The sequence below is a fragment of the Epinephelus moara genome, chromosome 21 (assembly GCF_006386435.1).
Source record: "Epinephelus moara isolate mb chromosome 21, YSFRI_EMoa_1.0, whole genome shotgun sequence".
Classification (NCBI taxonomy): Eukaryota; Metazoa; Chordata; class Actinopteri; order Perciformes; family Serranidae; genus Epinephelus; species Epinephelus moara.
Window position 1 is genome coordinate 33,938,504 of NC_065526.1, and position 23,112 is coordinate 33,961,615.

Here is a 23,112-nt window from a genome sequence, read left to right on the forward strand (position 1 = left end):
GCCACTCGATCCACAACGCTGACATCAGCAAACTGCTCACTCACACGACGCCACACATGCTGTCTGCCATCTGCCCTGAACAGTGAAAACCGGGATTCATCCGTGAAGAGAACACCTCTCCAACGTGCCAGACGCCATCGAATGTGAGCATTTGCCCACTCAAGTCGGTTACGACGATGTACTGCAGTCAGGTCGAGACCCCGATGAGGACGACGAGCATGCAGATGAGTTTCCCTGAGACGGTTTCTGACAGTTTGTGCAGAAATTCTTTGGTTATGCAAACCGATTGTTGCAGCAGCTGTCCAGGTGACAGCTGATTTGCGGGTGGTTTTTAAAAAAACATTTTTTCCCGGGTTCGGATCTGGGTGGAAAAAATAACATGCGGGTCGGATCGCAGGTTTTAGATAAACACATCAGTCATTAGTTCGGTAAACTACAGATAACTATCTTGGTCATTATTTACTCTCTGAGGATCGCCTCCACTATTTCGCAGCGGTCATTGGTTCAGCTGTTTACACGAATTTCACCATCTAATAACACAATTTGTGATTGGACGACAGAATCAATATGGCTGCCACCGTCTAACAGGCGCCGCTTCCAAAACAGTAAATAATTATTTAGGTATTTGAGAAATAAGTGGATAAAACGTACAACTATCACTTTACAATGTTTCTGAAGTGTTTCCCTGATGGATTACTTCTCTCCTCGATGGATTCTAAAAACACGTGACGGCTCGTAACTGCTGAACGTCGCTCTGGACAGAAAGTAAGTCTATTATTACACATGTAAAGTTCCTTTATATAGATTAAAAGTTTAAAAGCATTAAACGTAACAAACGAGTGCTTTTACATTTGTATGGAAGAAGAACACAGAGGGTTGATGATGGAGCTGAAGTCAGGTTTTTATTGTGAGACCTGCTTCATTCAGGTCGTTGTTTACTCACTGGCACCTTAACTGTGGCGATATGCTGTTCAATATTCAGCCAATATGACCCAAAATGATTACTTTAAATCCGGGTTACGTGTCGGGCTGCGGGTCGTGTTTCAACGGGTCGGACTGGGTTGCGGTACTAACTGGCCTGATGCGCGGGATTGCGGTTCGGGTGTGGGTTTGTACGTCCCCGGGTCGGGTCGGGGCGGATCTTGAAAACTGGACCCGTGCAGGACTCTGGTGCATGGGCAGGTAGGATTCAATTGCCTGCCCCAATATCCAGATTTGTTCTAAATATATTTGTCAACACATCTGCCAAATTTGGTGCTTTTATCACAAAATTGAACGATCCTAGGTTGTCAGAACTTTTTTATTTATTTATTTGGGAAAGGGAAAGGCTTCCATAACCTCTCAACTTGTTTGGTTGATTCTTTTCTCATGAATGTTGCCAAGCTGTACAGACTGCATTTACATCACTATACAATCCAATCTGATATGATTATAACTGCAATATGTTCTGCTTGTATCTCTGCACAGGATGCAAAATGTATTCAGTCACCTGTCTCATGCCCATCTGAAAGCACACATACATTGTTTTTTGTCATTTTATGCCTTTATTAGAGTGTCCTCAGTAGAGAGTAGGCAGGAAATGAGGGGAGAGAGAAATGAAAATGATAGGCAACAACAGTTCCTGCTGTGAACCATGGAAATTGCAGTGCATGGTCAGTCTATTATCTTCCATCTTAAGCACATCACTACAGTAATTGTGTATTGGGCTGCAAGCAATGTCAAAATGCATCTGAGTAGACAGCAGTGTTGTGAACAGACCCATATACACACTGCTGGAGAACCGAAGATGCTACACTGCAAATGTGCTGCCTTTGCTCTGCAACCTGTTTAGACAAGGTGTAACACACCTCATTAATCACATAAAATATACAGATACAGACTGATCCAGATACCAAGTGCATATTGATATCAGGTGTAAGTAGGGCCAAAAAGTCAGGGAGTACCCAAAATCAATCATCCTAGGGAGTCTATTACTGTATTGTCCGAAATGGTGATGGGATGTTTGACCACTGTGGGTCTAATCTGATGAAACCTCACCCACACAGTTCTGATGAAGATGGTTACAGGGATAGTTTAGATCTTTTGAGGTGGCGTTATACTGTACTTATACTTGTACTTATCTGTAGTCAGTGTATTACATACTATAGATGGCAGTCAGCATGGCCCTAGTTTGGAGAAGTAGGCTGGAGTTCGGCATGGAAGCTAAGCAATGTACTGTTGTGGACGGGAGCAACAGCAAAATGTATTTTAGTCATCTAAAGAAGTCAGACCTAAAGAAAAATACCAGTTTAAGTGTACGCTATATTTAGAATATTCTCACAGCTTTATAATGTAATGTCAAACATCAATTTAAAATGGTAAACTGAGGTGGTTACATTACCCTCTTCAGAACCAGACTCCATTGAGAAAAACAGCAATTTAACATCGTTGAACACAAAAGCTGATGGTTTATAGCTCCCTCGATCAGCAATTTCGTGTTTTTAAGTGTCTTTGACATTTTTAAGGGTGAGTTCGGCTCAACACAAACTGACTAACTGATCAAGGCAGTGGTAGACCAGCAGCTTGTGTGTTCAGTGAGTAGGGATGTCCTGATCCAATATTCGGATCGGTATCGGCTGCCGATATTAGCAAAAAACGTGCATCGGCATCGGATCAGACTGCATGGAAAAATGTCGATCCAAGATTTCCGATCCAGGTTTTCAGGCCAGCCCAGCGCTCCGCGATTCAAGCAGTCCATTCCAGTGATCCGCTCCAGCACTTACTATCAATCCACCAGGCCAGCATGCAGACAGCAGACACACATGGAGGGTAGGAAGAGTAGCGGTTTAACTGACTATTTGTTTTCTGCTCTGGTTTTTTGAGAGTGATATTTCTATTTGGTTTACACTCTTACTGTTTAAGTAAAGAGCACTGATGACATTGTTTTGGGCACAATTAGTGAAANTTCTATTTATTGAGGGGCCAAAGCAGCCAAAGCAAACCAGCTATATTTTTTATTTAATGTTAATGTTCAAGTTTAAAGTTTGTTTATTTAACCCTGTTAACAAGAAACAGGTCAGTTTCTCATACCAACTGTTGTGGATCATTCTAACTAACCCGATTAAGTAGTTCTTGTTAGAGTAATATCGCTTGATCAAACCTTTTCTAACATGACTGACAACAAAATAAGTGAACAATACCGGCCAAAACTCAAGGCTGTAATATCGGTATCGGATCGGAAGTGAAAAAGCTGCATCGGGACATCCCTATCAGTAAGTCAAAATTACTGTTTTCCTCAATGGAGGCTGGTGGTTTTAACAAAAGCGTAGATGGGGAACTAAAGGTTTCAACAGCTTCCCAGTTGGAATGGGCTATCTGACAGCAAGGTTTAGCAGTGAAAATATTCTAAATATAGCCTGCCTGCACTTAAACTGATACTGATATTCATGGTGGCTAACTTTTTTGGTGGCTAAAATATATTTTGCTGCTGCCACCAACAACAGCAGTATGTTGCTAAGCTTTCATATCATATCTCCTGCTGTTTCTCCAAACTAGGGGCATGCCGACCGCCATCTACTGTATGTGATACACTGACTATGGATAAGTACCTCATACAACCACACTTCAAATTATCCAAACTATCTCTTTAACTGAGTTTTTGAGTGTCGAACTTTTGATGAATAATACCTAGAGATGTTCTTTTTTTTTTTTTCCTCTCCTTTGAGCTCGTTTATTTAGTCATGAATACTAATTGTCCTTGAGAAACAGTTTATAAAAGGGAACTTCCTGATTTAAACCCACTAAAAACGAACTAATAATCAGCTGTGGCACTGCGTCCATGTGTACTTATCTAATTAAAATGTTAATCTGACCTAACTGATGCTGCAGTATGTGTGCCCAATCGCCACATCAAATTATCATTATGAGCTATTTATATTTAACATTTTGAACAAAAGTTAAAAATGCTCTAACAGATATGTCAGTAAACATGTATCCAAACTGGTGAAATGCAGTTGTGCAGCCTTGAAAGTAATGAATTCCATCTGCTAATTGGAAAAGTAGTTTCAGCAGGAGAAAACGTTTATAATGTTACAAGAACATTTGAGTTAAAATAGAAAATAAACAAGTAAACATACCATTTTGACAACCTATATAGGGCATGATTGTGCAATAAGCACTACCTGCAATATATTTAACATTTTGTCTGAGACAGCTGTATGCAGCTAAAAGAGGCAATAAATGTAAGCTTCAATTATCGGCACCATTAAAATGGGCAGCTTAACAATGGGAGGGCTAGAAGTACATGTTCGCCAAAACAAGAACCATTCATTCAGCCCATTTGCCACTGAAAAGTACCACCAAAGGTTCAAATGGCAAGTTATACCCTGCAATTTACTTGCATTAGTTAGTGATTTCGTTCAGAGTGAAAAGTGGAAATTAACATCAACAAGGAACAGGGGAGAAAAAGATTTTAATGTAAAGGTATTTCTAAAGATTACTGCTTTGACGTGTTTGAAGTTCAGTAATATTTTTTTCCTATAATATCCACTCAATTAGCTTTCATATAACGCATATAATAGAAATGGAATATTGAGTTTTCAATTAGTGCCTTGTTTCGCCTCACAACTTGAAATATAAGAAAAGCACATATAATAAACATGTTTATATCCACAGAGATCATCTTCTGTATACAACCTCGAGGCAATGCTACAAAAGCTCTAATAAACACATTACGAAAACAAGAACCAAGGCAGATTCTTCAGTCATGACTGCCGTGAAGCCAGCAAATCAAGGGACGGAAGATCAGGGATCATCTCTATTTATCCATCTGCCAGGAAGCAAGACAGAGTGACAAATGATCATCAAACATGGGGCAACGCAGCTCAAAAGCAGAGTAAATCAACAGCTTCGAGATGTGTTAGCAGTGTTTCCTTGCCGCCCCGGGGGAAAGCTGAAGAGAGCGTTCATCAGATCCCAGATCAGAGCGAAATGAGTTATTTACACAACGTCTTGAAGAAAGCTGCCAAATGAAAATGAAATGTTAAAAAAGAAGGGGGAATTGGAATGTGTAAACACAGAGTAGGGGGGTAGAAAATTGCAAAACCATGCCCAAAGCGGAATTAATTTACAGTAATGCAGTATGAAACAAAGGGAACTTCAGCAGGAGAAACCAAACAGGATTCAAATATTTCAAAAAATACTGCATCATCTCCGCAGAGAGGTGGGAAATACAAAAAGAAAGTTTCCTGTACATCTCTCCTCACTGTATCTATGACTGTATGAATCCTTACATCAAAATGATTTTGAAAAAAGACAGGGACAAGATTTACAAATTTTTTAATGACACTTAAATTACTGGAGTTGTTCTATTATCACATTTTAGTTCACTTGTGCCCAAAGGCTATATTTAGTATAATAAGGAAAATGCCACGACGGTTGTTCTGGTAGAGACATATTTTGGGCAAGTATCTAACAGCACAACTTTATGCTAATATTGTGCTTATTAAATGTCTTCCATGAGAATTTTCTTTATACTACATATGTGTGCATGGCTTTGATATTCAAATTGCTATGAGTTCATATAACTAAATACTTGGCCCATCCACTGCCTCTCCCTCCCATCCTAAGTGGACTTTGTCACTCTTTACACTACGTTGCTAACTTCGTCCTTAAAGGTGCAGACACAGCAAACCAACATCAAAGAACTAGTGGTGACGAAAGCCAACTGTTGCTTCGTCTACGTCACCTCACGTCACCTCACGTCGCCCTGTGTCAGTTGCATTTGAACACACTACAAAGACTACATCCGACGGCCAAGTAGCACGTTCATTCTGCGCCTGCGTGAGAGGAAATAACACAAAAAGGGAAACCGGAAGTCCGAGGAATACATGAGATAAACAAAGTAGTGGAGTGAGAGAGTGGTACATCCTGTCAACTGAGGGGTTTCCTATCTGTGCAGCCGAGCACCGCAGCACCTCCACGAACTATTACATCCAAACAGTCCCGGTGTTTCCTCCACAGGCTCCACTTCACTCAGCTGCCCGACAAACCTGCTGCTTCTTCCCACTTTAACCTGAATAACAAACCAGGGCTTGGTGCTCCGGTTGGATCCAAACGGAGAGCCGGGGCTAGCTGGGAAGCTAGCGGAGGCTAACTGGCTGTGCTTCCCTCCAGTCATGCTGCGGCTAACACTCCGCTAGCTTCACAGCTAGCCCCGGTTTGTTATTCAGGTTAAAGTGTGAAGAAGCAGCGGGTCTGTCGGGCAGCTGAGTGAAGTGGAGCATGAGGAGGAAGCACCGGTTAGCCCCGGTTTCACTACAGGCAGATTCTCTCGCTACAGGGGCGAGGAAATAAAACCTGAACAGCCAATCAGAGTGATCTCTCTCACTGACAAGCTCCGCCTCCAATTCAACATGCTCAATCGGCCGAAAAGCTGCCAACGTCGAAGTGCCGACGGTGTGGGACACACAGCAAAAACTAGGGCAACAGACGCTCACCAACGGCCCAACTTTGACCGACAGCCAACCGTCGGCTTGGTGTGTCAGGGCCTTTACTCCCATAATTACTGCTACCGCCACTAGAGGTCGCCACGTGACCAAAAACATAAATATGGGTCATAATTACTGCTTGTAAAAACAACCTGTGCTTATATTTTGGAGGACAGTCCTGTGTTTTTGTGTATTTCAGACATATGTGTGGAAAATGTTTGTTTGTTTTTTTAATAAACAAATAATATAATTATTGTCTTTCCCCAGTGTTTCCTAATCCCTACACATGATCCTAAAACAAATTAAGGGGTCACAAGCAAGCAGCAACATCCAGGTCTGAAAATGAAGCCAACATGGAAGTGCCATAAACTGCAGTTCCTTGAATGGGCACTTGAGGCTGGTTCCAGAAGTGAGTCAATCCCCCCATACCTCCATGTTAAAATGCCAAACTTTACAGCTGAAATAAACATTTGGGACAACTATATGGGGGGTGAATTTATATAAAACTGTCCAGTTTACGTTTTATTAATGCTTAAAGTTACACATATTTAGCAGCATGCTGCTTAAGAAATGAGCTGTCTATGAATTGGATCCGCTCCTCACTCCTCCACAGCTCCACCATTTTGTCAAAATATGGTCACTTCTGGCTTCAGAGAAACAAGATGGTGACAGCTGAAATGCGGAACCCGAGGCTTCAACACAGGAGTCCACAAACCAATGAGTAACATCACTGTAGCCTCGTCTATTATATTATACAGTCTATGGTCACAAGATGATGGGAGAAGTAACAGAGAAAGAAGAGAAATCTATAAAATATAAATTAATGTTTAATTTTTTGGACTACTTTTTTAGAAACAAACACTGATTACTTTCAGTAATGGGAACCAATGCCCTACACTCTAGTGACTTTTATTTTTTTTTGGTTTTGTCGTGGAATCAATATGTCAAAATATAAAAAATATGTTAAGATAAAAATAAATATGTTACCTTCCCATTGTCCCTTTACTCATTTAAAAGCCACTCGCAGATAATCCAACAAACCCAGATCTTCCTATCTGCAGTTGTTTACACTAATTATACATTGGGAAAATTACCATGTTGGTAATTTGATGTCAGCATATTACCTATGGCTATGAGTCACAGGGTAAATACATTAATTTCTCCACTTCCACCCTGTTCTGAGAAGTGGTTTTAACCTGCAGTTTTAATCACACACACGCACACACACACACACACACACACACACACACACACACACTCCTCTGATTATGTAGCCTATTCTTGTTCATGTTTTGATGCTATATACATTCAGATAATATTTGATGAATAACCAGACATTTCCATATTCATCTCAGTTCAACATGAGAAAAGGGAAATGACTCTAACACTATGTAAAAAATCGTGTCTGAAAATTAATCAATCTATGTAGGAGACAAATTAATTCAATTAAATTTTGCCCTTTCCTGAATGGTATTCAAGCTCAGTCTCATCCTTCAGCTAAGCTTCAGTTTTCACTTTTACTTACTTTCAAATTGCCTCCACTTTACAGTTCGGAAGAGACCTTCATCTCAAACACACTTTTAAAAAGAGTCATTGGAATGTATTTATCTTATGTCATTCATTGTCGGCGGGGACGGAGGGCAAGTAAGCACACTGTCTGCTGAAAGTTTGTTACTGACTTGGCCAGTAGACTTTGATACAAGCTGATTGGCTTTTCAAACAGGTGACGTGCCTTATGTTGTAAAACCAGCCACTGGTGGCAAGGCAAGCTGAGTTGAGCTGAAACCAGTTAGGTCACACCACTGCAACTTTTCTTAGCAATGTTCTAAAAAGACTTTGTCTTGTCACAAATATTTGGTCTCAGCTGGGTTTTGAAAGTAACCGTTTAAATGCATGTAATACTGTGAAAACTGTAATGTTCAATGTTCAGTTCAGAGGAAAAATATATGTAATGCTCTAATCAAAGTCAAATAACATTACATGCTCAGTACATTGTGTTAGTGGAAAAAATGCTTTTTGTTTTATCACTAGTTATGATGACCACAGTTGTCACTGTTAACTCATATGCAGATATAATGAGATATAATCTCAATGTTACAACTGGTGAATTGTTCCTTCAAAGGTCAGCTCTAAGAAACCTTGCACACTCCTTTTGATAATGAGTTTGAAAAACATAGTGCACATATTTCTGGAGGCGTTAAGCACTGACAGTCGCATTAAATCCTGTTCTTCTAATCAGTTTTATTTCATAGCATTCTTGCTGTAGGACTACTTCATATCTCACTCATCCGAGGGCTTGAAATTAGCCACTGGCAGGGAAAGAAAAAAACTCCTTGAGTGCCTACGTGCTAATGAGAAAAAATGATGGGGATATTCATTTGAGCGAGACTAATTTTACCTGACATAATTTTCACAGGGCAAATAACCATCGGCAAATTAGGGCAGGATCTGACACGGTTGTGCACACTAAGTTGTTGACAGGGCATGTTCCAGCATACACTAAAAGACAAATCCCACTACTAATTACATTAACGTACCTCTTCTCCCAAACTAATCCTGTTCACACAGACTTTACGCTACAACATAATACTGTCAAACCACATGCAGTCACACTAATGCTCTTGGTGATTCATAATGCTGCTGACCACTGGGTAAAATAGGTTCAAAGTGTGTAGGTTTGTCCGTTGCAAGGTTATGAGTGGGTAACAGCCTGCGTAGTAACAGCTGGGACATACAGAGGGACAATAAGGAAGGCCAGGATGCTGGATCTTTACACAAGGTCTACTGGAATCATATACAGTTAGTTTTATAAGATAATGTTCAGCTCTGAACTGCTGGGTTTAAGCTTTCATATCAGTGGTTCAGATTTACTTTGTTTCTTTTCCTTAATTTCAAGAAATTAAAAACTAATTGATATAAACTGTTGCTTAAGTGTTTGGGGTAGATTTGAAATCAGTATACCAAAAAAACAAAAAAAAACAAACAAAAAAAAACAGTACATAAATCTTTACTGTTTTTCTGCCCTATCATTAATGTAGGCAGCTATGTTATGCATCTGAAAAAACTGTGAAAAATTAGCTAATTCTCTGAAAAAGAAAAAAATACATTTGTGACAGTAATTATTTCTAGAATATAATATTTCTTATATTATTAAATAATATATTATTCAAAAAATTAAATATAAAAAAATCTGTTTTTTGAAAATAATATTAAAAAAAAATAAAATAAAATAAAAAATTGTCACAAGGTGGGCACCGTGGTGGTGTTATGGAAGTCAACAAATAATTGGTGGCTGGACAGTAAGAAAACAATGTATGTCAGAGAGAAGTCCACCTTATACAGTCTGGGGGTGTTGTGATGCACTGGAATTGACAATAACTGTGATATTTCAAGATGAAAAGTTGAAATCATGTTAATAATATTGTGTTAATTACCCAGCACCTATTAAATATTGTCTGTTCTTTACCTTATCGCATTGTCTTTCTCCCCCACAGCATCTGGTTGCCTGCTCTGTTTGTTGGACTTTGTTCAGTTATAGCTACAGACTCTCTTCACCTCCCGACTCGTATTTTGATTTTATTTCATTTCCCATAATAGAGACAAAACACACAATAGACAGAGTAAAGATAAGTTTGCCTAAAGCTGTTATCTTTTCTTTTTTTTTTATGTTCTTTAAACATCACGGTAATATTGTTATTGTGAACTTTTTTGGCCATTATAATTGTGAGGTAAAAATCTGATATTGTGCCAGCCCTAACACATTGTATATTAATCTAGTATACTGCTTGTTTTAGTTATTGTACTGTACAATAAATGAACATAAATAACCATTTACACACAAGAAATGACAATTGTCAGTGGCAGTAGCAGTGTGACTTAAGAATGTTACTGCTAATTAAACTAGACAGCCAACAGATGTCAGCAGTTTCCCTATTTTCTTTTAAAAATGCATTTTGGGAAAATTGTGTCATCAAGAACACACTCGGAAATCAATCGTTATTTAGTATGCCTACTTTTCCAGTGTTAACACAGTGCATGGTCAAAACCTGCTTAATAGGTCTGTGTTGGGGCAAAGCAAACGAGTGTAGAGTCATGGTAGCAGACAGAGTGACGTAGGCGAGGATGGTTCAAGCCGCCACCACATTGGGCAGTGGTGGCGTGTGGCTGCGAGTCACTTTTCTGTACATAATTTCAACTCACCAGTCGGTAAACTCTACTCCTGCTGACTCTGCTTCCTAGCCAGGTCGAGGTACTCAAATGTTAACATCAGTAAAAACTGAGGAAAAGATGAAGATGAAAGAGCACCAGCTGAACTAGCATCGTGCCAGCCATTGTACAGATGTTGAATAATTAAGTGGAAGACCTCCGTGCCACCTCAGTTTTCTACAGGATATCAGTAAGTGTAATATCCTTTGTTTCACAGAAACTTGGCTAAATCCTGGATAGCGTCATTCAACCAGGTGACTCTTTTTCTATACCGATCTGACAGAGCAGAGGACTCTGGTGAGAGATGGGAAGGAATTTTTTGCTTTATGGTGAATAAAGATTGGTGTAACAGTTGGAATGTGAGGTGCTGTCCTGCTCCTGCGCCACAAGGGGATACAATTGCTATGGGCTGTTCAGAGGCACAGAGTTCTAGGGAAATGACCATGAGGCCATCTTGTTGAGGTCAAGATATGTGACCAAACTCCCGACATATGCCGCCAGTAAAGTGAGAGATGGAGTGAATCAGAGTCCGGAGCATGTTCGACCACTGTCAATGTCACCAATGGCAACACTGAACTCACTGAGTCTGTGGTGGATTTAATGTGTAAAATAACAGAGGTGACTGTACCCAAAACTACAGTTAAATCATTCCAAAACCAAAACAGTGGATTACCAAAACCATCCAGGATGCAACAGAAAATCACACTGCAGCCTTTCTGGAAACATGGACAATTATAGAGCAGCGGCCACAATGTAAGACAAGAGGAAGAAGGTCTAAATAAAAATAAACAGGACGAGAGAGTTGAAGGGATCGCGTTTCACTCGAGCTGTAAACCAGAAAAACAGGCTTTTTCTTTAGAGCTAATTCCCTTTACTTTCTCATACATTTCATGGACATCCTGTCACGGGGATGCCCTGTGACCTCTAATGGTAAAAGACAAACACACACAATGCTTGTCCACCTCCAGACACTTTCACACACCATCTAGCCGGCAGGTGTCTGGGGTTGGTAATTAGCACAATTAAGGTTGAAACCTGGTAGTTGTAGGTGTGTAGTTGTTTTGGTGCTTCAGTGTCACAGGCACATTTACATGAAGTCAGGAAGAAAAGTCTGACAATATTGTGGTTTTAAATCTCTTTATTTGACTAATTCTTTTGTGTGTCTCACCTCTCCTCTAGACTGCACTTGGCCAACCTCTGGTTTGGACTCAGGAACTGCCAAACCAGACCCCGCCCATTTGGATTCCTTTTATAGTCAAGTTCCTGGGGGAATGTGCCAAGTGTAGTATGGATGAGGGGGAGTTTTGGGGAGATATTTGTGCAAGTGTTGATTTTGAGCAGTTTAGGAACATTTTTACTCTTTTGGAGTGTGTAGCAATGTTTTTCACTGTTGGCTTATAAAAAGTAGTCTGAAGAGTATGAATTAATCACTGCTGATTGTTGATTGATTTATTAATTGTATTTCCCATGTGTAGGAGGAGCTACTGTCTATATATGCAGGAGTTGGAAGCTTCTCTCGAGTTTTTGAGATCTGTCTAGCAAGCCGGCCACAGCGGCTGTTACTGCCAGGGGCCCAAACTTAAAGGGGGCATAGCCCGGTGCAGAGTTGATTTTTGTTTTAGTTTTTCTTCAGTTTTGGCCAGCTGATATTGCTGCACCTAACCCACTGCTGGAAAAAAAAGGGAAATAAAAAAATTGGACTGTTGAACAGTTTAAAGTCCTCTTCCTTTTGCCTTCACCGTTCGACCAACCTTACACATCCAGTTATTAGTTTTTTAAACTACCCAGTCATAGACAAAGTGTTCGTAGAGGAAACATTTGACCTGACAGTAGAGCAAGACAAAGGGCTAGGCAGTGACAAAAAAATGAAAAGTAGCCATGAATTCCATCCCCCTTTCATAACAAGGCTGTCTTGTTATTAAGATCCCCATCCTTAAGCCCCGCCCCTCTTCTAGCAAAGCTACATGGCTAAGTAATTCTATTGTGTCACTGCTGTCAGCTGAGTCCAGTTTAATACTGCAGCATTGTTTTGGCTCCCTTATGGCTCGCTCTGCAGCCTAGACACAAACAGTCATTGCACACAGAGCAGAGTTATGAACCATTTAACAATCGAAACGCTTTTTATGGCTTTGAATTGCTAAGTAATTCTTTCTTCTCATTCTTTTTTTTTTTTTTTTTTAACTCTGGTTTATCTGCGTCTTCATAATTGATTTTGTGTTAGATGTTAGATTTTTATTACCCTCTGAATCATGACCGCTAAGACCTCTGCATCAACCCCACAGGGATGCTTAAGATTCACTGCAACGATAGTAAATAAAAACAAACGCTGATTAAGTGAGGAGACAAATCAGTGAGATGAAGCTACATTCTGGAGGATGACGAATTAAAAACATGGTCAGGAGAAATACTTATCACAAAGCCAATATGTACTTTTTTGTGTTGTGAGGCTTCATCAGGCACAATAAAATATAAAGTGGACAGAGGTACCTGGTAATATTTCAGCGCAGCAATGCAAAGCTCTAGCAGTGCTCAGTTCGGTGCAGCGGCCCGCAAAACTCTGCTTTACTTCACAGCCTTATGGACCTTTTATTTCTTTAGTGGCAGCTTCTATCATCATGTCTCTGAAATGTCACCTCAAGAAAGAAGCAGTGTTTAGTGGAAAGTGGTACCAGTAAATGTCATCTCACCGTACGTCCACCGCGTCCTCCATGACTGTCATGTCCGTCTTGCACTTGGCTGAGGGGTTGATGGCGAGCTCGGCAGGGGGGATGACAAAGCTTTTACTTAACGGCAGCCACATTCCTTCTCCTAAAGTGTACGTAAATCTGCAGAGAACGAGAGAGGTGGATTAAAAGAGTTAGGGTACAGGTTTGGCTTTTTAAAAGAATAGCAAAGAAACAAGGTCCAGTTACTGGAATACGAGTGACAACAGCAGAGGAAACAGAGAACGACTGTGTCACGACACTCAAAATCTGTTTAAAAAAAAAAAAAAAAAAAAAAAAAAGACCATCTAAAGCAGGATTGGAAAGTTTCATCAAACATGTTGTGCTGTGTAGAGGTGTAGCGAGACATCCTCATCTGTTTCTGTTCAATCAACAAAATTATCTGTCTCTGGATCTGTATTCAGATAGAAGACGCACAGAAGGTGTGGTTATACTGGAAGTCACATTAAATTGGGCAAATGTTGTATTTCCTAACCGAATATTCACTGGCAATGGAATTGTTGTGCCTTCAAAACATCAAACTGATTTAATAATGGCATATAATTGATTATGAAATATACAAAAAAAATGTAATTCAACACTTGTTTTTTTGCTCCCATTTTTCACAGGTTTGAGTCAAAGACCTGAGACTTTTTTTTGTTAAAATCTGTGTTAGTGAGCAAGTCTCATTTTCCATCATCTGACGGATGTGGCATATTAAGATGCTGACTGAAACAGCATCATTACTGCACAGGTGTGCCTTGGAATGGTCACAATAAAAGGCTGCTGTAAAATGTGCAGTTTCACCACACAACACAATGCCATAGATGTTTCAGGTTTTGAGGGGGCGTGTTACTGGCATGCTGACTGCAGGAATGTCCACCACAGCTGTCATTTGTGAACTGAATGTTCATTTCAGGATCATGAGAGGTCTCTGTTACAACCCAGTATGTGTCTAGGGGTAAGGGAAGCAACATAAAACCAAACAATGAAAGTAAAGTGAATAAGGCAAGGTGCCGTTTATTCATACACAAAATAAATAAACAATACAAGCTACGAGGGCGGCACGGTGGTGTGGTGGTTAGCACTCTCGCCTCACAGCAAGAGGGTTGCCGGTTCGATCCCGGGGGCGTGGGAGCCCTTCTGTGCGGAGTTTGCATGTTCTCCCCGTGTCAGCGTGGGTTCTCTCCGGGCACTCCGGCTTCCTCCCACAGTCCAAAGACATGCAGATTGGGGACTAGGTTAATTGATAACTCTAAATTGTCCGTAGGTGTGAATGTGAGTGTGAATGGTTGTCTGTCTCTATGTGTTAGCCCTGCGATAGTCTGGCGACCTGTCCAGGGTGTACCCTGCCTCTCGCCCGATGTCAGCTGGGATAGGCTCCAGCCCCCCCGCGACCCTCAAGAGGATGAAGCGGTTAGAAGATGAATGAATGAATGAATACAAGCTACGCTTTTGTAAAAAGCGGCACACAAAAAGAAAACACGCTCGCAGGCTCTGCAACACAACCCGAAAATCGGGCTTCACGAAAGGAGCCTCGGCGGTGAATTACATTTAAGTATAACAAACTCAGGGAAGGGCGGCGGGTGACGGCAAACAATAAAACAATTAAAACAAAACTCTGACCTGTCACCAACAAAATAAACACCCCAACTAACTAACTGTGGTGGAAGGCCACCCAGAATAACAAAACTAAAACATAGGCTATCTGCCTGTCTGCTATATCACTTACCTGTCAAACAAAACAACACTCAAACCGACACCCATAAAGCTAGTGTACCATACAGCGAACAATCTACGTGTGTGAAAAGGATATGTGGCTAGGCTACAAAGCTAAATGCTAAAGCCCACATATTCCCCAGATACAACAACAACTAACAGATTACAGCAGCTGAAAACACAAACGGAGCGAGGCGGACTGCTCAGGTTAAATCACAGGCGCCATTGCTCTTGACTCCATGCAGCTTTTAAAGGTTCAGACGAGGGGCCGGTGAAGCGGTGATTGGCCGGAACTGATGACGACAGCGAGGGGGCCGGCCGACCAGCAAGCGGGGGAACACTGAATAGCAGCAGAGGAGAGCGGGCTGGAGGCGTGGTCCGCCGGGGATTCCCTCCAGAAGAGCAGACAATTAGACACACACATAAATGATTGACAAGTGCTGGCCGAATAGCCTAATTCCCATAATGACGTGCACAGCACATTAAACACAGAAAATAAATGTACTAAGGTCCGGAGACCGTAACAGTCTCCAGTGGCGTTTCCGTGAATTTGGCAGTACATCCAGCTGGCCTCACAACCGCACAAGTTGGTTACTACAAACTGTTGTGAGGTCAAGACCCTGGTGAGGATGATGAGCACACAGCTGAGCTTCCCTGAGACTGTTTCTGACAGGTTGTGTAGAAATTCTTACAGTTATTGCATCAGCTGTTCAGGTGGCTGGTCTCAGACAATACTGCAGGTGAAGATGCTGGATGTGGAGGTCCTGAGTTAGTGTGGCTACATGCGGTCTGCAGTTGTGAGGCCTGTTGGATGTACTGCCAAATTAATGGAATCGACATTGGAAGCAGCTTATAGCAGTGAAACTAACTTTCAGTTCACAGGCAAGAGCTCTGCTAAACATTTCTACAGTCAGCATGCCAGTAACACGCTCCCTCAAAACTTGTGATATCTGTAGCATTGTGTTGTGTGATCAAACTGCACATTTTAGAGTGGCCTTTTATTGTGACCATCTCAAGGCACACCTGTGCAGTAATGATGCTGTTTAATAAGCGTCTTAATATGCAACACCTGTCAGATGGACAGATTATCTTGGAAAAGGAGAAGTGCTCATTGACATGGATTTACTGAAATTAGCAATCAAAATTTGAGAGAAATAAATCTTTTGGGCGCATATAGTCTTAGATCTTTAACTTAAACCTGCGGAAAATGGGAGCAAAAACAAACGTGTTGCATTTATATTTGTTCAGTATATATTTCTTCATTACTGTACTGTACTTTCCATCTCTCTCTCTTCTCTCTTTATTTTTGTATTTTTAACTGAACTTGGTTTTATGAACTGTCTGAACCCCGCCCATAATGGAATGAATGAATAAATAAATGAATAAATAAATAAATGCATATTTACAAAAAAAAAAAAACTGAATAAATACAGGTAGCTATGAAATAAATCCTGAAATAAATGCGTAAGAAAATAAATATATAAATGAGTCAATAGAGTTAAATAAAAAAAATATATATATGATAAATAGGTTTTTATTTTTCATTTTATTTTTGTTCTTTTTTGTTTTGTTTTTTCATTTCTGTTTTATAAGGACTACTTTATTCAATTTATTGGATGTTTATTTCATAATTACACATGTATTTATATCAGGGGACTTTTATTTTCCCAGCTCTTTTTATCAGTCAAAATTCCATGAAACCTATGGCTGATACATTCAGCATGTTACATCTTAAGTGGATGAATATTAACTGAAATACAAGTTAAAAAACTGTTTTCTTGTTACGTTTTCAATGATTTGACTAGGCATTTTTTTCCAAATTGAGGAAAGAAACACATACAGCTAAAAACTACATGTTTTAAGTGTCATTTTGATGTATAATTTGCAGGGCTTTGATAGAATTCCAGCTTCCACACCAGGCTTTTGTCTCGCTACACCAGCACTTGACACCTCCTGAGCACTCAGCCCGCTTCCTGCTGTGTGTGACTCGGTGGGGGGGACCACAGACTATAGGGATCACTTTTCAATAATGTGCAATAAATGAAATGGCTAGTTCATGAATTCAAATTCCTATGTTGTGAACAGAATGGGCCTTTTTATCTTGTGGCCATCCAAGTGAAATTAATTATTTGAAGAAACAGACATGTCAATAACGCCTTTTCTTCCCCCCTAAATAAAAACAAGCAACTTCAGCTAGAAGAAATATCTGTGACCATCACATCATTTGTGCTTCCCCGAGTAACACTGATACAAACAATGTAAGCCAAAGTCCATCTGAATTTACTGCAACACAGCCAAAGCAGCTGTTTCAGTTATCAGCTATCTTTTTCCTTGTGGACGTCCCTGAGGAGTCTGCAGTCACAACAGCAGTTCTTTGAGGCTGTTCTTAGCCACAGCAGTGCTTTAGCAAAATGCTAACAACAGCATGCTAACATCAGCATGCTAACGTGCTTGCAGGGACAATGTCACCATGCTGATGTTTAGCAGCTATAATGTTTGCTATGTCACTGTCTTGGTTTGGCATGTTAGGATGCTACCATTCTCTAATTAGCACTAAACACAAAGAACAGCAGAGGCGGATGGGAGTGTCATTAGTTTTGGCCCAATATTGGGCAAACTGTAATTTTGACCTGACAAACAAAGTGATTACTAATCATTCACAAGGCATTAATGTCAACATTCAATTTTGTGGCAAACCTGTACAGTAGTTGACAAGACATTTTACATAAATTTGTCACCATCCATTCAGAAGATGGTGTGATAATTTACCGGCTAAGTTAAAATTCTGACCTGCTGGCGGCACTGAATGTAAACTTAAGGAATCACCAGAGTCATTATGCTTCATCTCCTGGGGATCCACAATGTCTGTTCATTATTTCATGGCAATCCATCTAATCACTGTGGAGTAGGGAGGCACAAATTCATTGGCTATACAATGGTATTGGTTGTTATTTGCCTTGTTGACTGGCAACGGCCCATCTGCAAATAAGATGACATTCAGCGCTGGAAATGACCAATGTTTTTCTGGTGTGTCACATCAATTATGCATAGGCTAAATGGCTAAAAAGCAAGGCTCCAGACCAGCAGCCAAAAACCTAAGCTTAAATTGAGCAGGTACAAGAAGATAGTAATGACTGTTTGACAAAATGGTTTGTATTCACACTGTTGTTTGACGAGATGGCTAATAGCTGCTGGCATCCTTGGGACAATAGAAAATACATTTGGGACAAACAGAGATCTTCCCTGGGACGCCATCTAGACAAAAGGGCACAGTAAACTCACTATCGACGCCTCAGGGAACGTATCCTATTGTTTCCCTGATAATGATACATTCTGAACAACAAATCTGTAAAAGAGGAGCGCTAGTACATGTTAGCTGTTAGCAGGTAGTGGCAAGACTTGACAGTTAGCAACTAACAGCTCACAGAGGTTTCTCTGAGTCACACTATGATGTGCTCAAGCTCTATTCAGTACAAATGAGTGTTGGACAAAGGTAAATTATAACTTCTCATCATGTGTTCAATGTATTCTTGTAAAATGTTGCTTTTGGTGAGAATAATTACAGTTGTTTGAAAGACAAATTTGCTTACGTTTTCACAGCAGTACAAAATAGAGAGGGAATCAAGGTGTATTATATATAATTTAAAAAAAATTGGTATTGGTTTTGACTGTTGGCAAAATTGTTATTTCAAACACCAGTATAGGCCCATAATTTAAAAATGTGTGCATTCCTACTGTTGAGATATTCAGATAAGATCAAAGTCGATCGACCAACAGACTGACCAACAGACTGACTTTGCTTTTCCTCAAGAGAGCTAACAAATTCTTTACTGCTGACAAACAAACTGATCTTCATGTGTAAAATTGATGCAGCCCCCCTTTAGGGTTAATATTCCATCAAGGTCTAGTCTTCCTGTTGTGTAAAAACAACCATGTCACTACAAAATGTCTACTTTTCAAAGATGAATGTTTTTGCTGCATCAGTGATTTAGAATAATGGCATCGAGTTGCTCGGAGGGTATTTATATTACCTTTGAGCAAAGTTATCCTTTTTACATAACTCATTCTTGAAGCAGAAGGACACTGTGTGCTAATGGACGCAATGCATACAAAATGAGAAACCCTGACAAAAAAGGCCAATAGGAGTTTCCCCTGAGACAAAACACAGCTATAAATCTGTAAACAACAGATGTCTGGAAGAGGAGCTTTAAAACAATTCTTTATTTGTGAGTCAATGAAGATCATCAATTTTTAAACACTCTGCAGATGAAATGTAATACTTCCAACTTTAAGTTAAACAGTGCACGCTGAATTGCATTATTAGCGCTGATGAATTATGTATGAATACTTGTAGCACAAAAGAGGGGAACTTGTTGATCAAATGGTTAACAACCATTTTTATGCAGACTAAACACATTTCCTCATTCACAATTGTTTAATTTGCATTTAATAAATTGCTAACTTAGCATAAGGAAAGGGCAGAAGATAGTGAGAACTGCATGCATTACCAGTCAATTTAAGAACAGACTGATTAAACCATTGTAGAAGTGGAACACTTAATTACATCCACCCAATTACTCCTTTTGTTTCAAAGTCAGGTTTTCTGTGGATCAAAGTGCTGCTGTCTTTCCATTTACTGGCTCTACCAAGTTATAATAAATCTATTAAAATGGTAATATTCCCATATTATTTTCCAGGAAGCTGTTACCACCTCTCCCATATGTTATTTCACCGTCTCTTATGGGACTGTGTACAGCCGGAGTACTGAAATTCCCTGTGATGCATCATGACGTATATGGGTGACCACACGACAAATTAGCAGCCACTTAACGAGCACTACTTTATAATGGACAACTAGGGACTAGTGTTCCGCGATATGACTTATTTGGTTCACCCACAGAGAAACTGGAGGTGGAAAACACTAAGAGTTCCCGTGAGGAAACAGTTGTTGAGTGGAAAACATGTTTGCAGCCCTCAGAGGAACACCCCGCGGTTAATACTGTGCGAACGGCAAACGCTGTGTGTTTGAATGCTGACTCTCAGCATTTATCTCCTCCGACACGGGAGAATTTTTGCATGCATCCTCGAGTTTGCTTTGTTTTACTTTATCCTCTATACCACTGTGATTCTAATTGCCTCATTTGCTCCTGTGTTTAATGGTAATATGTGCTTTGGCAAACAAGATGATGGCGGCGTGGCTCTCTGAGCGCTCGCTGATATTCAAGGTCTTTTGCCGGCGCCTGGAGACGACAGGGTTGCTTGGCGAAGTTCAAAGCTTGAGGCTGAAAGATTTAAATTAGGATGGATGGCTGGGTGGGAGCAGTCTGAGGACAAAGACATTTTAAACTGCACGGCTGGACGGAGTGAGAAGTGAAAGGCTTCTTGCAGAAAAGATCCTAGCAGGGAGGGCGATGTATCAAAGCACTTCCTGGAGATATTAGTGCGATGCCAGCCTCCTCTGTCTGTTCCTAACGTAAAGACAATTCCAACAGCTGCAAGAGCTGTACACACTCTCAATTGGTTTCCTTTTTATTGTAAGCAACGGTAAAAAACGGTCTTTTTCTGTTTTTGCTGGTGTACTGTCATGGAAGGACTTGTGATGAAGGCAGTTGCACATGCTCTGTTAAATCTGTTCTTTCTCAATCCAGGAAACAAATCATTTGGTGAAAAATAAGCAGGTATAAACATTGTTAGGAACCTCTGTCACAGAGAAGTGCTCTGTTGTATGTTTCTGTGTAAAATGGCTGGCAGTGAACATAGGAAAGGGGAATCCTGTTAACTACATATACTGTATTAAAGGCACATTTACTGCCATGAAACACTGGGAAAAAAGTTACTGGGAATGTTTAACATTAAGACAAATTTTTTACTTATTACTTAATGTTAGTGTGGTTATTTACTTAATACAGCATTTATTGATTTTGGCTGCTTGTTGGCAGGCAAACAAGCTGCAGAACATGAATGATGTTCTGGTAATCACTTTTAAAAGCTGAACTGGGGAATGTGTTAGCGAATACTTTCGTTACCTATCAGTTGCCTAATTACTCATCCAGTAAACACAAGGCAGAATTGGAGTTCATTTGGAGTTGTGTTTTTTCGCCACGTTACAAAAGGTTAATATTCACTCTGGTTTCATGGTGCATTTCATTTGCACTGCAAAGTTGGAAATCCAAGGTTCCTAATCAGGAATTTCAACTAGAGCGCCCCAGGCTCCCAAGACAGCCACTCAGCCTTGCTTCCAATTTTCCCAGCGGCCACTTGTGATATTGGTGTGAAAAAAAAACCTGTGGCCCAAAGAGCATTTTCTACAATGACCACCATTATAAAAGAGACACCTCAAACTGCAACCAAGGTTATGACTCTTTCAAATTTAAGCAGGAACCAGTTGGTGGGGGCAAGCGGAAGAAAAACTACTGTACATATTTAGTGGGCCTCATGGCAGCAAACTTTTTGGGTGTACATGCCAGGCAAGCAGTTCTCATTGGACCGAATAGGTGTGGCCTTGGGATCCAGTACCCGGATCTAATAGTACATCCATGGAACACCCCCTTAAGTTGGATTTCTGACTTGCAAAGTCGGAGGAACCCAACCAACCCCGCCTTCAAAATCGAAGATGGCTGCTACGTGCATCAACAGTAGTGAAAGCTGTTCTGTCTAATTTGTGTCTCAATAAAACAGTCCTGTGCACAGGGCTGTGCAACTTCTATCTATGGACGTGTTGCTCAGTGTTTTAATGCACAAAATACAGCACAATGCATTGTTATTAACTGGTATTGCTAACAATGGCTAACCTGGCTAAAACTAGTATAGCCAACAGCATCTTTTTTTTTTTTCTGACTTATTGTACTGGAGCATGGTCAACTCAGGTGGGACATCATAGAAAAGAAATAGATTATAAATGCACTCAAACTGCGGAAGACAACAAGACGGTTCATGTGATCACACTTTCACAAAAGTTATTGCAGCCCCTTTAATTAGTGCTGTCTGCCAATTGAACTCTCTTTTCCATTTAATTTAACAAACATGCTGCTCTAACATTAATCAGAACACAATGATTATCTGACCTGAGAGAAAATGAAGTGCCTCTGCCTCTCTTATTTGGAAATCTAATCTTTCACGCCATTACATAAGACTTTTAAAACTGAGCTCAACATCCTCCCTTAATCATGAGAGAGAGAGGAAATCAAAGCTAGTGTACCAGAATTAAAACAAGTTATTGGACTGTGCGATCTTTTGCGTGCCGTGCATTGTGCAGCACTATGGAAAAAGCAAAAAAAAGAAAACAAAGTTTTGTGAAGTTTCACTTACCTGAAAATGCGATCAGAGGGCTGCTCTCCCATCACAAGATCAAAACCGCGCTGGAAGATGGTGTAAGGCCAGGGACTGGCGTGGAAAAAAGAATAGATCAGAGGAAGAGACAAAAAAGAGGGGAGAATAAAACAGTGTGTTAAAATCAAAGAGAGAGAAGCGTTGAATTTTTCAGTGTACCCATCCTCCTAATCTAAACCCCTTAAAATCATAAGCCATGTTTCAGTGTCTCACTTCAAGTCATTCCCGCCTCCCAGAGCCCCACAAATCACAAGCAGCATTACGATGTGTGCTGTGTGTAAACATGCTGATTGAAAAATGTGTTCTGCGGCAGCTGACATGCAATGTGACTTTGGCTCGTATCTATTTACCAGGGGAGGGGATAAGAGAGGATGACAGGATGAGACAGAATGGGAGAAAGAGACACAGAGAAGGGGGGGAGAGACAGACGGTGATGGAGAGAGCAGACCATGAAAAAACAGAGACAAAGAGGAAGAATGAGAGAGAGAGAGAGAGGAACATCGAGGGGACGAGACTGATGCCAAGAGGCAGAAGTGAGAGAGGGAGAATGATGGAGATTAATGGGGAGTGGCAGCTCGGGGACTAAACAGTCTGCAAAGTGAGAGTGTAAGGAGGAGAAGTGACAGCGGCCCGATGTCATTCTGAGCAAACTCCTACACTACTGTAAGCAAAAAGAACATCGAGGAAGA

The 23,112-nt window shown here is 40.5% G+C and overlaps 1 protein-coding gene across 3 annotated transcripts in view; it reads right to left on the bottom strand.

Annotated features, from left to right (window-relative positions):
- astn1 (astrotactin 1) overlaps positions 1-23,112 on the bottom strand; it is a 605,257-nt gene that overhangs the window by 376,521 nt on the left and 205,624 nt on the right. For all 3 annotated transcript variants that reach the window (XM_050074592.1, XM_050074591.1, XM_050074590.1), the window contains exons 10-11: positions 22,403-22,477; positions 13,361-13,498 (exon numbers count right to left, since the gene is read on the bottom strand). In XM_050074592.1, the coding sequence (XP_049930549.1) occupies positions 13,361-13,498; positions 22,403-22,477 (213 nt within the window). The remainder of the gene's footprint in view (positions 1-13,360; positions 13,499-22,402; positions 22,478-23,112) is intronic.